We start from the raw sequence: 12,736 nt of genomic DNA, 5'->3' as shown, positions 1-12,736 counted from the left end.
GGTTAGGTTAGGTTAGATTAGGTTCGGTTAGGTTAGGTTAGGTTAGGTTAGGTTAGGTTAGGTTAGGTTAGGTTAGGTTAGGTTAGGTTAGGTTAGGTTAGGTTAGGTTAGGTTAGGTTAGGTTAGGTTAGGTTAGGTTAGGTTAGGTTAGGTTAGGTTAGGTTAGGTTAGGTGGTGGTTGTCACAACCCAGGAGCATAAATGCAGTGATGAGAGAGGAATCAGTGCGTTATGCAAGCTGGAAACGAGAGCAAGTAAGGAAAAAGTGTAGAAATCGAAGGGAAGGGAATGAAAACAAGAGGAGAAGGAGGAGGTAAGAAAGAAGTGGTTGAGGGGGGAGGGTCACAACCCAGGAGCATAAATGCAGTGATGAGAGAGGAATCAGTGCGTTGTGCAAGCTGGAAACGAGAGCAAGTAAGGAAAAAGTATAGAAATCAAAGGGAGGGGAATGGAAACAAGAGGAGAAGGAGGAGGTAAGAAAGAAGTGGTTCTGGAGGTGGGAGAGGAGTAGAGGAAATTAGACTTGGGAGAGGAGTAAAGGATATAAGGAATAAACACAAGAACATAAGTATGAAGGAAACTGCAAGAGATCATAAGTCTCTCGTCTATTACCACCAATCATACCTATTCATAAATATTACAAAGGATTACAAAGGCGGAGCATGCCGGCAGGAGACATTTTGGTCCATATCTAGGTCGGATGCGAAAAAAATCATAATAATGATAAACAAATAAATGAATAGATTAAAAAAATAGTAATGTAAATAAAAACAATGAAAATGTAAATAAAAACAATAATAATGTCTAAGCTTCTCTTAAAAAAAAAACAATACATAGCGATTAAGTTAACCACTCCGCTGGTAAACCAATTCTTGCCAAATTCTTTCTTAAACCTAAATTTGTCAAATTTAAATTCGTTGATACGAGTCCTACCCTTGCTTGCATCATCCTTGTTTTGTCACTTGATCCATTCGGATACCTCCATTAAATCGCCCCGTATCCCTCATCTTTCCATATAGTATAAGTTAAGATGCTCAAACCTGCCTTCAAATGGTAAATTTCTAAGCCCTTGTATAATTTTGGTAATTCTCTTCTGTACTGATTCAAGTGAGTTAATATCCATTCTATAAGTCGGAAATCAAAACTGTAGCATAGTCAAAGATGGGTCTAGCTATTGCCAGATAGAGTTAAATAACTACATTTGCACTTTTGTTTGTAACCGTCTTAGCAATAGATCCTAATGACCTGTTACGCCTATTCCTGGCACTAATTCACTGTGTCCCGGATTTAAGGTCGGGACTCACTAACACTCCCAAGTCCTTTTCATATTCAGTTTTCATTGTTTGTTACCAGTAGATCCAAAGAATTCTCTGCCTTCATGGGCTTGGTAATCAATTGCTTTAGGAAATTACCTTGTACCACATCTAGAAAATAAATAAATCAATAAATAAAAGATGCTCCTTGATCCCCTACTGAAATATCACAGTCATTGTGTTACGGGCGGCTGGTATGTGAAGAGACGTTACGTATAACGTCTAAGTGCTTAAGAACCAGCGCACTTCTAGAAGCCACTGTAGGACTGAACTATCTGGTCAGGGCCTAGATAATTCGTAAGACTAGAAGTAAAGGTAACAAAGAAGATTCCAGGAAAGGAATATTAAACTAGCGATAAAACTAGTAAACGAAATTATTAATGGAAAATATTTACAGGCAATCAACACAAAAGAGAATGGGCAGTAGGGTCAATGGGACCGTTACATGATTATAAGAATATGGAAATTATCGTTCAAATAAGAAACAAGATAAGTATACAATATGGTACTATCTAAGTACAAAGAGATCAGGAACATGCATCAGAATAAGTAATAAGTACAAATATAAGTAAAGTAATGCAATGTATATCAGACACGTAATGTAGGCAAAAAGGGTGATCACTTCACACCAATCGTCTCATGAATCTAAACCTTCTAGTTTTTATCAAGAGATCAATATGTGGGAAATGACAAGGAGTCAGCGAGTTCCACCGCTTATATACCATTGGACCGGAAGCCGGATACTTCCGGTTAAGGGTGCGGGTGAGGAGGAGGGTAAGTTAACACGTCAACATGGGTAGTTTTTAGGACCCTCGACTCGCTTGAACAATCTATTTATTTAGTAACTGTCAAATCTGTGCGCTCCGAACTATTCAGGATTTCGCTTGTCTGTTTGTTCTACAAGAGTGCGCACCTCTCCGCACGTAGACAAGATTACATATAGTGGACGGGCGTTACTGCTTAACATTGTTACAATACATACATAGACAAGAAATATGAACATAGTTATGTAATACAGGAACACAATTCTATAACATAATTACATATATGACGTAATATCTAATATTACGTTACACCTCCACCGTTTGGGAAAGCTTTTCACTTTCTGTTGAAAAGCTACGTTCTAGAAGTACGGAGTAGTTCTTCTGCGCAGGGGACAGCTTCTTGCTGTAGTAGGCGATAGCGTGAAGAACTTCATTGTGTTCTTGCAAGAGGGCGGCACCGATACCGGTGTCGCTGGCGTCGACTTGCAGAAGAAAGGGTCGTTGGAAATCGGGTGCCCTTAGAACTGGTGCGTTAGTGAGAAGGGACTTCAGGTTTTTGAAGGCCGTCTCACAGGTAGGTGTCCACACGAAGTCGTGGTCTTTTCTCAACAGGTCAGTCAATGGTTCTGCTACATCTGAAAAATTTGGACAGAAACGGCGATAATAGCCACTCATTCCAAGGAATCGACGTACCTCTCTACGATTAGTGGGTGTTGGTACATCATTGATGGCTTTTATCTTGGCGTCTATTGGAAACACTTGGGAATTTCCAACTTTAAATCCCAAATAGGGGACCTGTGTATGTCCGAAATCACATTTGGACAAATTGATGGTAAGGTTTGCTTGGTCTGCTCTATAAAAGAAATTATTTAGGTGTTCAATGTGTTCTGTCCAAGACTGACTAAATATTATCACATCATCTAGATAAGTTTTTACTCCTGGCAATCCTGCAACAAGATTACTTATCATTCTTTGGTAAGTGGCAGGGGCATTTTTAAGCCCAAATGGCATTGCTCTGAATTGGAACAATCCCTCTTCCGTAATGAAAGCGGTAACTTCTCTTGAGCGAGGGTGTACAGGGATTTGATAGTATCCCCTTAACATATCCAACTTGGATACATACTTGGCAGTTCCTAGACTGTCTATGATATCATCTATCCTAGGGATAGGAAAAGCATCGGCCTTAGTATGGGCATTGATTTTCCTGTAGTCAATGCACAGGCGATAAGAATTGTCAGATTTAGGGACAAGAATGCAAGGAGATGCCCAAGGACTACTGGAGGGTTCAATTATTCCCTGTTGAAGCAGTGTGTTTATTTCTGCTTTTATGAACTCCTTCTTTTTTGGATTGACTCTATAAGGGGCTTGTTTGATAGCCCTTGGCGAGTCTAGAATTATTTCGTGTTCTATCAAAGAAGTGAATCTTGGGGAATCTAGAAATAATTTTGGAAAACTTCTTAAGAGGAAAAGAATGTCTTTACCTTGTTTCTCAGATAAGTGTCCTACTTTTATCTGAAGATTTTGTAGTATCTGAGAGTTTTCCAAGGGAATCTCAGGAGGATTAGGCATGTTATCAGGAGGCTCTTCCGATTCTATTGTGGTAGAGCTGCAAGCTGGAATTGGATCTCGGGAATGATAAGGTTTTAAGGTATTTATGTGACAGAGACGGGAACTCTTTCTTCTGTCTGGGGTTTTGATTATGTAGTTGAGATCACTGGCTCTGGACAAGACTTCATAGGGTCCTTTGTATTTAGCCTGCAATGGATCTCCTGGTATGGGAAGATAAAGTAACACTTGATCTCCTGGAGAGAAAGTTCTAAGTTTAGAATTTTTATCATACCGACCTTTCATTACTCGTTGAGCATTCGCCAAGTTCTCTCTTGCCAACTTCCAAGCTTCTAACAACTTCTCGGTGACCTGGGACACGTATTTCAAAGAAGGAACAGGTGGTTCTTCTTTCATCCATTGTTCATGAAGTATCTTTAGGGGACCACGGACTTCATGACCGAAGACTAATTCTGACGGGCTGAATCCAAGGCTTTCTTGAATTGTTATTCGGGTGGCGAACAACAAAAAGGGGAGTCCGTCTTCCCAATTTCGAGTGTTCTCAGCACAGAAGATTCTTAACATTGTCTTGAGCGTTTGGTGAAAGCGCTCTAGAGCACCTTGTGATTGAGGATGATAGGCGGAGGAAGTTACATGATTTATACCTAATGTTACAAGAGTTTCTCTAAACTTGTTGGAAAGAAAATTACTTCCTTGATCACTTTGAATGTTCTTAGGAAATCCTACCATAGTGAAATATTTCAACATTTCTCTGATTATGTTTTGAGCTTTAATATTTTTCAAAGGAATTGCTTCTGGAAAACGAGTGCTCATACACATGATTGTGAGAATGTACTGATTTCCTTTACTTGAAGGAGGTAAAGGTCCTACACAGTCAATAAGAACTTTTTTAAATGGCTCTTCCATTACAGGAATGGGATGGAGTGGAGCTTCTACAATTTTCTGGTTGGGCTTACCTACAAGTTGACATGTATGACATGTTTTACAATATTGGGCAACATCTTTGACAACCGTGGGCCAATGGAAATGTTGGGTTATGTTGAACAAGGTCTTTCTTACCCCTAAGTGACCTGCTAAGGGAGTATCATGAGCCAATCTTAGAACATTATTCCTGAAACCAAGAGGGAGGACTATTTGATTCCTTACTTGCCATGGCTGGTCAGCGGTTGCGGTGGATGCTCTCCATTTTCGCATTAGGACTCCGTTTTCTATATAGAAACCTCGTGACATTTTTTCAACTTCTTCTGGAGATGAAACAATCTCGTACAAATTTTTAAGAGAAGGATCTGACTTCTGTTCTTTGATTAATTCTGCTCTAGATAGAGAAACTGGTGAAGAAGAAGAGGGGTCAGTTTGGGAGAATAGGGATTCTAAATTATAGGTCTCCTCTTCAGATTTCTTGTACTGAGATCTGGTTACAGCACAAGCGGGAAACAACTGTAAGTTATCTGAAGGTTCTACTGAGGTCTTAGGGTTATTTGTTATTAAGGGAGAAATGACTTTGCTTCCAGCGATGTCATTGGCCAACAATAAGGATATTCCTACTATGGGAAGAGAGTCTACTACTGCTACTTTAACCATTCCGGTTGTTAAATCAGACCGCAAGAAAACATTATGTAATGGACATTTTACAATTCCTCCAACTCCTTCTATCAATATATCATAACCTGTATATGACTCACCCAGATTCTGCAAGACAGAATTTAAAATCAGACTTTGCTTGGCTCCTGTGTCTCGGAGTATGGAAATAGGATATTGTTGTGAACTACTGCCATGAGATATAGTTCCTGAAGATACAAATGGTTTGAAACAAGGATCATGATTTGATGAGGGGGGTTCTACATTACTTGACAATACCGGCTTCTTTGGTAGTGTATCCTGAATAGAGGATTTTGAATCATCTGATTTTATATTACTTACAAGAGTTGGTGTCTTATTGGAGAATGAGGGTGTCAGTCTCTTTCTGCAATTAGAAATGTGATGACCAACCTGTTTACAATATGAACAAGTTACAGGGGGATTAGTCTTAAACCTTTCCATTCTTTGCCAAGGTTGGTTTGGAGGATATTGATTGAAATCAGACCTGTAACTGAAATGTGATGGGCTAGACTGATTTTCAAAGCGTTTCTTTGGGGCCCAAGGATCAGAGTATTTTGTTGAATCTGGAATATATGACTTTGACTTTTGGGATTCCATTTGTCTTGACTTAGGTTTATGATTTAGTGTGAACTCATCAGCCAATACAGCAGCTTTAGTTAAAGTTTCGGGAACATGATCATCTATAAAAATCCTAAGATCTGTCTCTAAGGTATTCTTAAACTGCTCCAACAAAATCAACTGTTTAAGTCTATCTAAGGTGTCCGTTTCACTAGCCAAACACCACCTATTGAATAACCTCTCTTGTTGAGCCGCATATTCTACGTATGTTAACTGAGGTGTCTTCCTATAATTACGGAATTTCTGTCTATAGGCCTCTGGTATTAGTTCATAAGCTTTTAAAATACAAGCTTTCATATTATCATACTCGCTTTCTGCTTCTGAAAGAGAAGTATAAATTTGCTGAGCCTTACCCTTAAATTGTGTTTGAATGATTAATGGCCAATTTTCTATAGGGATTTGTAACTGTTGCGCCAATTTTTCCCACTGAAGAAAGAAAATTTCTGGCTCTCCTTCTGAAAATATGGGTAAAAGTTTTACATACTTGGAAATATCTATATGACCTTCCTGAACTACGGGTTGTCTATCAACAATCCTAGCTTCTACTTCTGCCTTCTTTAATTCTAACTCTGCCAATTTGACTTTAGTTTCGTTCTCTCTTTCTATTTGTTTCACTTTAGCTTCCTCTTCTCTAGCTTTAAATTCTGCCTCGATTTGCATTTGTTGCAGTTTAGTTTCCTCCTCTTTAGCTTTAAATTCTGCCTCAATTTGCATTTGTTTCAATTTAGCTTCCTCCTCAATTTCTACTCTCCTGACCTTTAATTCAATCTCCTTAATCTTAAGTTCGGTTAGTCGTGCCTCTATTTCTAACCTATTTGAAGGAATTTGTATAGCTGTAATCTCTTCTGGAGATAAGATCTCATCTTCGATCAGATTTTCAACGAGTTCCTGAAGTATTTTTTTCTTTCGCAAACTTGTATCAATGTCTACTCCAAAGTGCTTGCCTATTTCTATCAAAGTGTCTTTAGTTTGTTTCTTTAAGAAACTTACCTTGGGATTTTGAACGAATTCTTGAACTATATCATCCATCTCTATAAGAATGTGTTAAATACCTGATCCAATATCCTTGGCAAGGGTCGCCACTTTGTTACGGGCGGCTGGTATGTGAAGAGACGTTACGTATAACGTCTAAGTGCTTAAGAACCAGCGCACTTCTAGAAGCCACTGTAGGACTGAACTATCTGGTCAGGGCCTAGATAATTCGTAAGACTAGAAGTAAAGGTAACAAAGAAGATTCCAGGAAAGGAATATTAAACTAGCGATAAAACTAGTAAACGAAATTATTAATGGAAAATATTTACAGGCAATCAACACAAAAGAGAATGGGCAGTAGGGTCAATGGGACCGTTACATGATTATAAGAATATGGAAATTATCGTTCAAATAAGAAACAAGATAAGTATACAATATGGTACTATCTAAGTACAAAGAGATCAGGAACATGCATCAGAATAAGTAATAAGTACAAATATAAGTAAAGTAATGCAATGTATATCAGACACGTAATGTAGGCAAAAAGGGTGATCACTTCACACCAATCGTCTCATGAATCTAAACCTTCTAGTTTTTATCAAGAGATCAATATGTGGGAAATGACAAGGAGTCAGCGAGTTCCACCGCTTATATACCATTGGACCGGAAGCCGGATACTTCCGGTTAAGGGTGCGGGTGAGGAGGAGGGTAAGTTAACACGTCAACATGGGTAGTTTTTAGGACCCTCGACTCGCTTGAACAATCTATTTATTTAGTAACTGTCAAATCTGTGCGCTCCGAACTATTCAGGATTTCGCTTGTCTGTTTGTTCTACAAGAGTGCGCACCTCTCCGCACGTAGACAAGATTACATATAGTGGACGGGCGTTACTGCTTAACATTGTTACAATACATACATAGACAAGAAATATGAACATAGTTATGTAATACAGGAACACAATTCTATAACATAATTACATATATGACGTAATATCTAATATTACGTTACAATTGTTCCCATAATCATATAACTTTTGTACTACGACGACCTGCGAATTTGTCGGAACAATGATTCGTACTGTTTCGTACTTGGGTTAGGTCTATTAAGAACCCTGATAATAAGTTTCTTCTTCCTACCTATAATCTTCTATGCCTGTCTCATACTTAGTCGAGTTTTTGGTCATGCATTTAGCTGTGATTTTTAATAAAAAGTGCTACTCATCCCACCTTTCCTGCCTTTCCTATCCTTGTGAAGTAGTCTATACCCTTGAATCTCGATTTCCGGAAGAAGATGTCTATCTGCCATATTGATCCATGATTCAGTAATAGCTATTATTTCAAATCTTTCTACACAAGCTTTACCACTCAACAAATCTATTCAATTCATGACGCTTCTGCTGTTCATATAGTAAACACTGAGATTATCCTCCCTCCACCTGTTTTTGTTTTTGTGTGATTCTTTTCACAGTTCCTCTCTAAGCTGTTTTTTTTTTCTTGTTTAAACTATTTTTCTATATTTTTCCCTGGCCTCTACATATTCTACCCGAAAAAAATGCATGATGCCCACTTCTCACTCAATGGATTCAGTCAAGAACCAAAATCCTTTGGGTGACGAGTGCACTCAGTATTTTGTATACAGACAATTCTTGCTGTAAAAGTAATCCCAATTGTCGACAAAGGCCCATCCATTGGCCTTACAATGATTCGCTAACCTGAAATTCATCGCTATAACCCTGAAATGGCACATGCCGTTACCTTTACGCTTCAGAAGGATTCCCCATACAATAGGAACCCCACTCTTTTCCCCATTTTTTCTAACACTCCCCGGAACCGTAGAAACAATTCCTCACTGCGTAACTTTCATACGTTGTTCCCCCATCGCTCAGACTATAGGCCAGTCCCCCTCGCCAACCATGCACGTTTTGGTCCTGTCGCTAATACCCCTGTTCCTGGGAAACACACCTGTGTCCTACGCTTTCCATCTTTGTCACGAAAGGCTCTATATGAATATCTCCCCAGCCTATTCCGTAAACCAAAAATTTACCTGTGGGCAGTGATTTAACGACTGCCTCCCTCCTCGTCACATCTTGCACCTCCACCCTTGTTGTTTGCCCATCGCCTCTTGCTGCAATATTGCAAGAACTTGGAACGAGTTCTTGCACACAATTAGATCTAGTGAGGGCTTTCTTACACCTCTCCGTGCTTTGCTGGTCACTGTTTTCCATACACCATTATTTGGTTTCAAACTCTGGCTATCTTCCATGTTTTGGGCCTTAGAGTAAAAAACTTTATTCTCATCTATAAGCCTCGCAACAGCCTCCTCTATGGCTATAATTCTACTGCGTAGGGATGATAGCAATCCAGTTATGTACAGAAACTCTAACACTGTCTACCTCTTTATTCTAAGCTTAGAGCAACTCAAACTTCGTGACCCGATATCCTTGACGACCTCAGCCTAACTGGCAACCTCGCCCCAGCTCTGAAGATCTCAGTGTACTTGAGAGTTCCTCTACTTCCCAAGTATCATGACCTAGAACAGGTCTATCACTCCCTGAGCGGAGTGGATTAGGGAGTATTAGGGTTGAGAGAGTAGGTGGAATTAGTAATGGGAGAGAACTCGGAGGAATTAGGGGTGAGGCAAGAGCAAGGTAATTAGGGCTGGAAGAGGAATAGGAGGAATATGGACGGAAAGAGGTGGGGGATGAAGAATGGCCTGGTTGCAGGGGAAAGAGATGGTAGTAGGAACAGGGAAAGGCAATTGGATGAACTGTAAAGGCTATGTTATAACCAACCAGAATAACCAGGAATGTAAAAAAAACGAAGAAAGTGTTAATTAATGCCATGCTACCAAAACTCGCATTTTGTGCGTTTCGTTATAATCTTTTGTAAGCCACTAGTTACATTGCACATCCTTTGTTATATGATGATTAATTGCGACTAATGGTGGATAGCGTACGTATTATGTGGAAATATGTAAAACATCAAAGAGTGATGATATATATACATATACATATATATATATATATATATATATATATGTATACATATACATATACATATATGACAATCTCCATGACAGTCGCGCAGAGGATTCAAACCCGCTGCTTCTGGACCCAAGAGAGGCTCTACAATACCCGCCTCTCTTGGGTCCAGAAGCAGCGGGTTCGAATCCTCTGCGCGACGGTCATGGAGATGGTCTGATTGATGTCGTTGTTTACTAGCGAATTTCTCATTTATATATATATATATATATATATATATATATATATATATACATACATACATATATATACATATATATATATACATATATATATATATATATATATATATATATATATATATATATATATATATAATATATATATATGTAAGACCCTAGAGGTTGAAACGTCTAGTTCTGAGTAAACTCACAACCCTAGCCTTAACTTTTCATTTTGCTACCTCACTCTATTTCTCAGTATTTACTTATATACATATATATATATATATATATATATATATATACATATATATATATATATATACATATATATATATATGTGTGTGTGTGTGTGTGTGTGTGTGTGTGTGTGTGTGTGTGTGTGTGTGTGTGTGTGTGTGTGTGTGTGTGTGTGTGTGTGTGTGTGTGTGTGTGTGTGTGTGTGTGTGTGTGTGTGTGTGTGTGTGTGTGTGTGTGTGTGTGTGTGTGTGTGAAAATGTTTTAGGAAAAGATAATGTTTTTTGGGCCTTTTGATTTGGAAAAGGCTTATGATAGGGTAGACAAGAAGGCACTGTGTGAGGTATTGCAGGTATATGGGATAGGAGGAAATCTGTTGAGACCAGTCAAGAGGTTTTACGTGAGTAATAGAGCCTGTGTTAGAATAAGAAATAGAGTGAGTTGTTTGAGGTAAAGGTGGGACTTCGCTAGGGATGCGTTATGTCTCCTTTGTTGTTCAATTTATACATGGATGGGGTGGCGCGAAAGGCAAACGCAAGGGTAATAGACCTGGGATTGGAGATGATTAAAAAAAATGGAGAATAATGTGAGATAACACAGTTGTTGTTTGTTGACTATACTGCGCTTGTGACAGGATCAGAGGAGGGATTGAGGAAGTTAATGACGGAGATTGGGAAGGTGTGCGAAAGAATGAAGCTGTAGATAAATATGGGTAAAAGTAAGGCGATGAGATGTACAAAGGGAAAAAGTGGCAGCGAATTGAAAGTGAGTATTAGGAAAGAGAGACTGGAGGAAGTGGATAGCTTTCGATACTTGGGTGTGAGTGTGGTGGGAAAGGGAAGAGCAGAGGTAGAGCTAGAATGTAGATTGAGAGAAGCAAGTAAATGCCTTAGGTTATTAAAAAGTGTAATGAGAAATAGATATTTAGGAATGTATGCTAAGAGGAAATTGCATTAAGGCTTGATTGTGCCGACAGTACTGTATGGGACAGAGACAAGAAACATAAGAGAGAAAGAGAGAAAGAACTTAAATGTGTTTGAGGTGAAATGACTGAGAAGTATAGTAGGGGTTACTAGGCTGGATAGAGTGAGAAAAGAGAAGGTGAGGAGGAGAGTGGGGGTGGAGAAGAAGTTGGAGATAGGATTGATGAAAAAGTATTAGGATGGTTTGAAAACATTGAAAGAATGAGTGAAGAAAAATTAGTAAAAGAGGTGTGGAAGGCAGAGGTGGAAGGAGTGAACATGCGGGGGCGACCATGGATGAGATGGATGGATGAGGTAATATAGTCATTGGGAAAGAGTGGAATGTCTGTTGAGGAAAGAAAGGAGAAGAGAGAAGATAGGGGTTAGTGGAGAATGGTTGTATATGGATGATGGTGTGACGGATGGAAGGGACTTGGTGGGGTATGGGGGGTGAAGGAATATATGTGAATTATATTTTGACGCAACCTGAAGGGATTTCTCCCCCGTCCTCTCTTTTTCTGCATGAGGGGACGGAAAGGGGTGGGTGGGTCGCCAAGTAATTGAAGCGCCCTTGCTGTGGATGTGCTGTGTCTTGCTACATTGCTCTTGACCCAGGGCAGTGGACGAGATGCAGGGATGACCCGTCATCCAGAAGGAGCCATGGTAAGAGGGAGGGAGATAGGGAGGGGGGTATATGGGAGTGCAGAAGTTGGGGATGGATTTTATGCCTTTGTTTTTAGCTACCTCCCTTGTAAGGGGGAAAAAGCCGTTGGTATATGTATGTATGTATATATATATATATATATATATATATATATATATATATATATATATATATATACAATCCTTGTGATGATGATGATGATGATGATGATGATGATGATGATGATGATGATGATGATGATGATGATGATGATGATGATGATGATGATGATGATGATGATGATGATGATGATGATGATGATGATGATGATGATGATGATGATGATGATGATGATGATGATGATGATGATGATGATGATGATGACGACGATCACGATCACGATAACGATGACGATGACTATGATGTTATCGTACCATTATGTATACTTACGTACTGCGTTGTAGCATCGTACAGCTATTATTGTGTATTTTACTTGTGAATTAATCAATTGCGCTTGTGTTTATCCATTGTGTAACTATTGTTTAGCTATTAAGTGTTATGTCCTGGACGTCCAGCAATTGTTATCTTTTGTCCTTTGTGTTTATTGGCGCTAGTTCTTATCTTTATGTATATATATTTATTTATGTTCTTATATTCTTTAGTACAGATATATGCGTATGTTGTATTGTTTAGGATGATTTCATGTATACATTTTTTCTCTTTCACTTTTGTATGTGCATTATGGTGCTTTGTTAGCGTCGGTCATTCATTTTTCTCATTTGCTCAGTGGGGTCACTGAGTGGTGGTGGCCGAGTGATGTGATAGTATCGTACCATTATGTATATTTACGTACTGCGTTGTA

The 12,736-nt window shown here is 38.9% G+C and overlaps 1 protein-coding gene across 1 annotated transcript; it reads right to left on the bottom strand.

Annotated features, from left to right (window-relative positions):
• Positions 1-1,496: 1,496 nt before the first annotated feature.
• On the bottom strand, positions 1,497-5,737 carry LOC143033653 (uncharacterized). The gene is made up of 2 exons (XM_076199147.1): positions 3,558-5,737; positions 1,497-2,711 (listed from the first exon to the last, which is right to left on the bottom strand). Exons 1-2 carry the CDS (start codon positions 5,680-5,682, stop codon positions 2,383-2,385), a joined length of 2,454 nt encoding a protein of 817 aa, XP_076055262.1. The 5' UTR covers positions 5,683-5,737; the 3' UTR covers positions 1,497-2,382.
• Positions 5,738-12,736: the final 6,999 nt, after the last annotated feature.

Source organism: Oratosquilla oratoria, chromosome 2, assembly GCF_046742065.1.
Source record: "Oratosquilla oratoria isolate Oo_2021 chromosome 2, ASM4674206v1, whole genome shotgun sequence".
NCBI classification, from domain to species: Eukaryota; Metazoa; Arthropoda; class Malacostraca; order Stomatopoda; family Squillidae; genus Oratosquilla; species Oratosquilla oratoria.
This window is presented reverse-complemented; position numbering and strand designations above follow the sequence as displayed.

Coding starts and splice junctions, on each gene's coding strand:
- LOC143033653 (XM_076199147.1), bottom strand. CDS start 5,682: ATGGAAAGGTTTAAGACTAATCCCCCTGTAACTTGTTCATATTGTAAA. Junction 2,712..3,557: donor ACACTTATCTGAGAAACAAG/GTAAAGACATTC, acceptor CAAATTTTTCAG/ATGTAGCAGAACCATTGACT.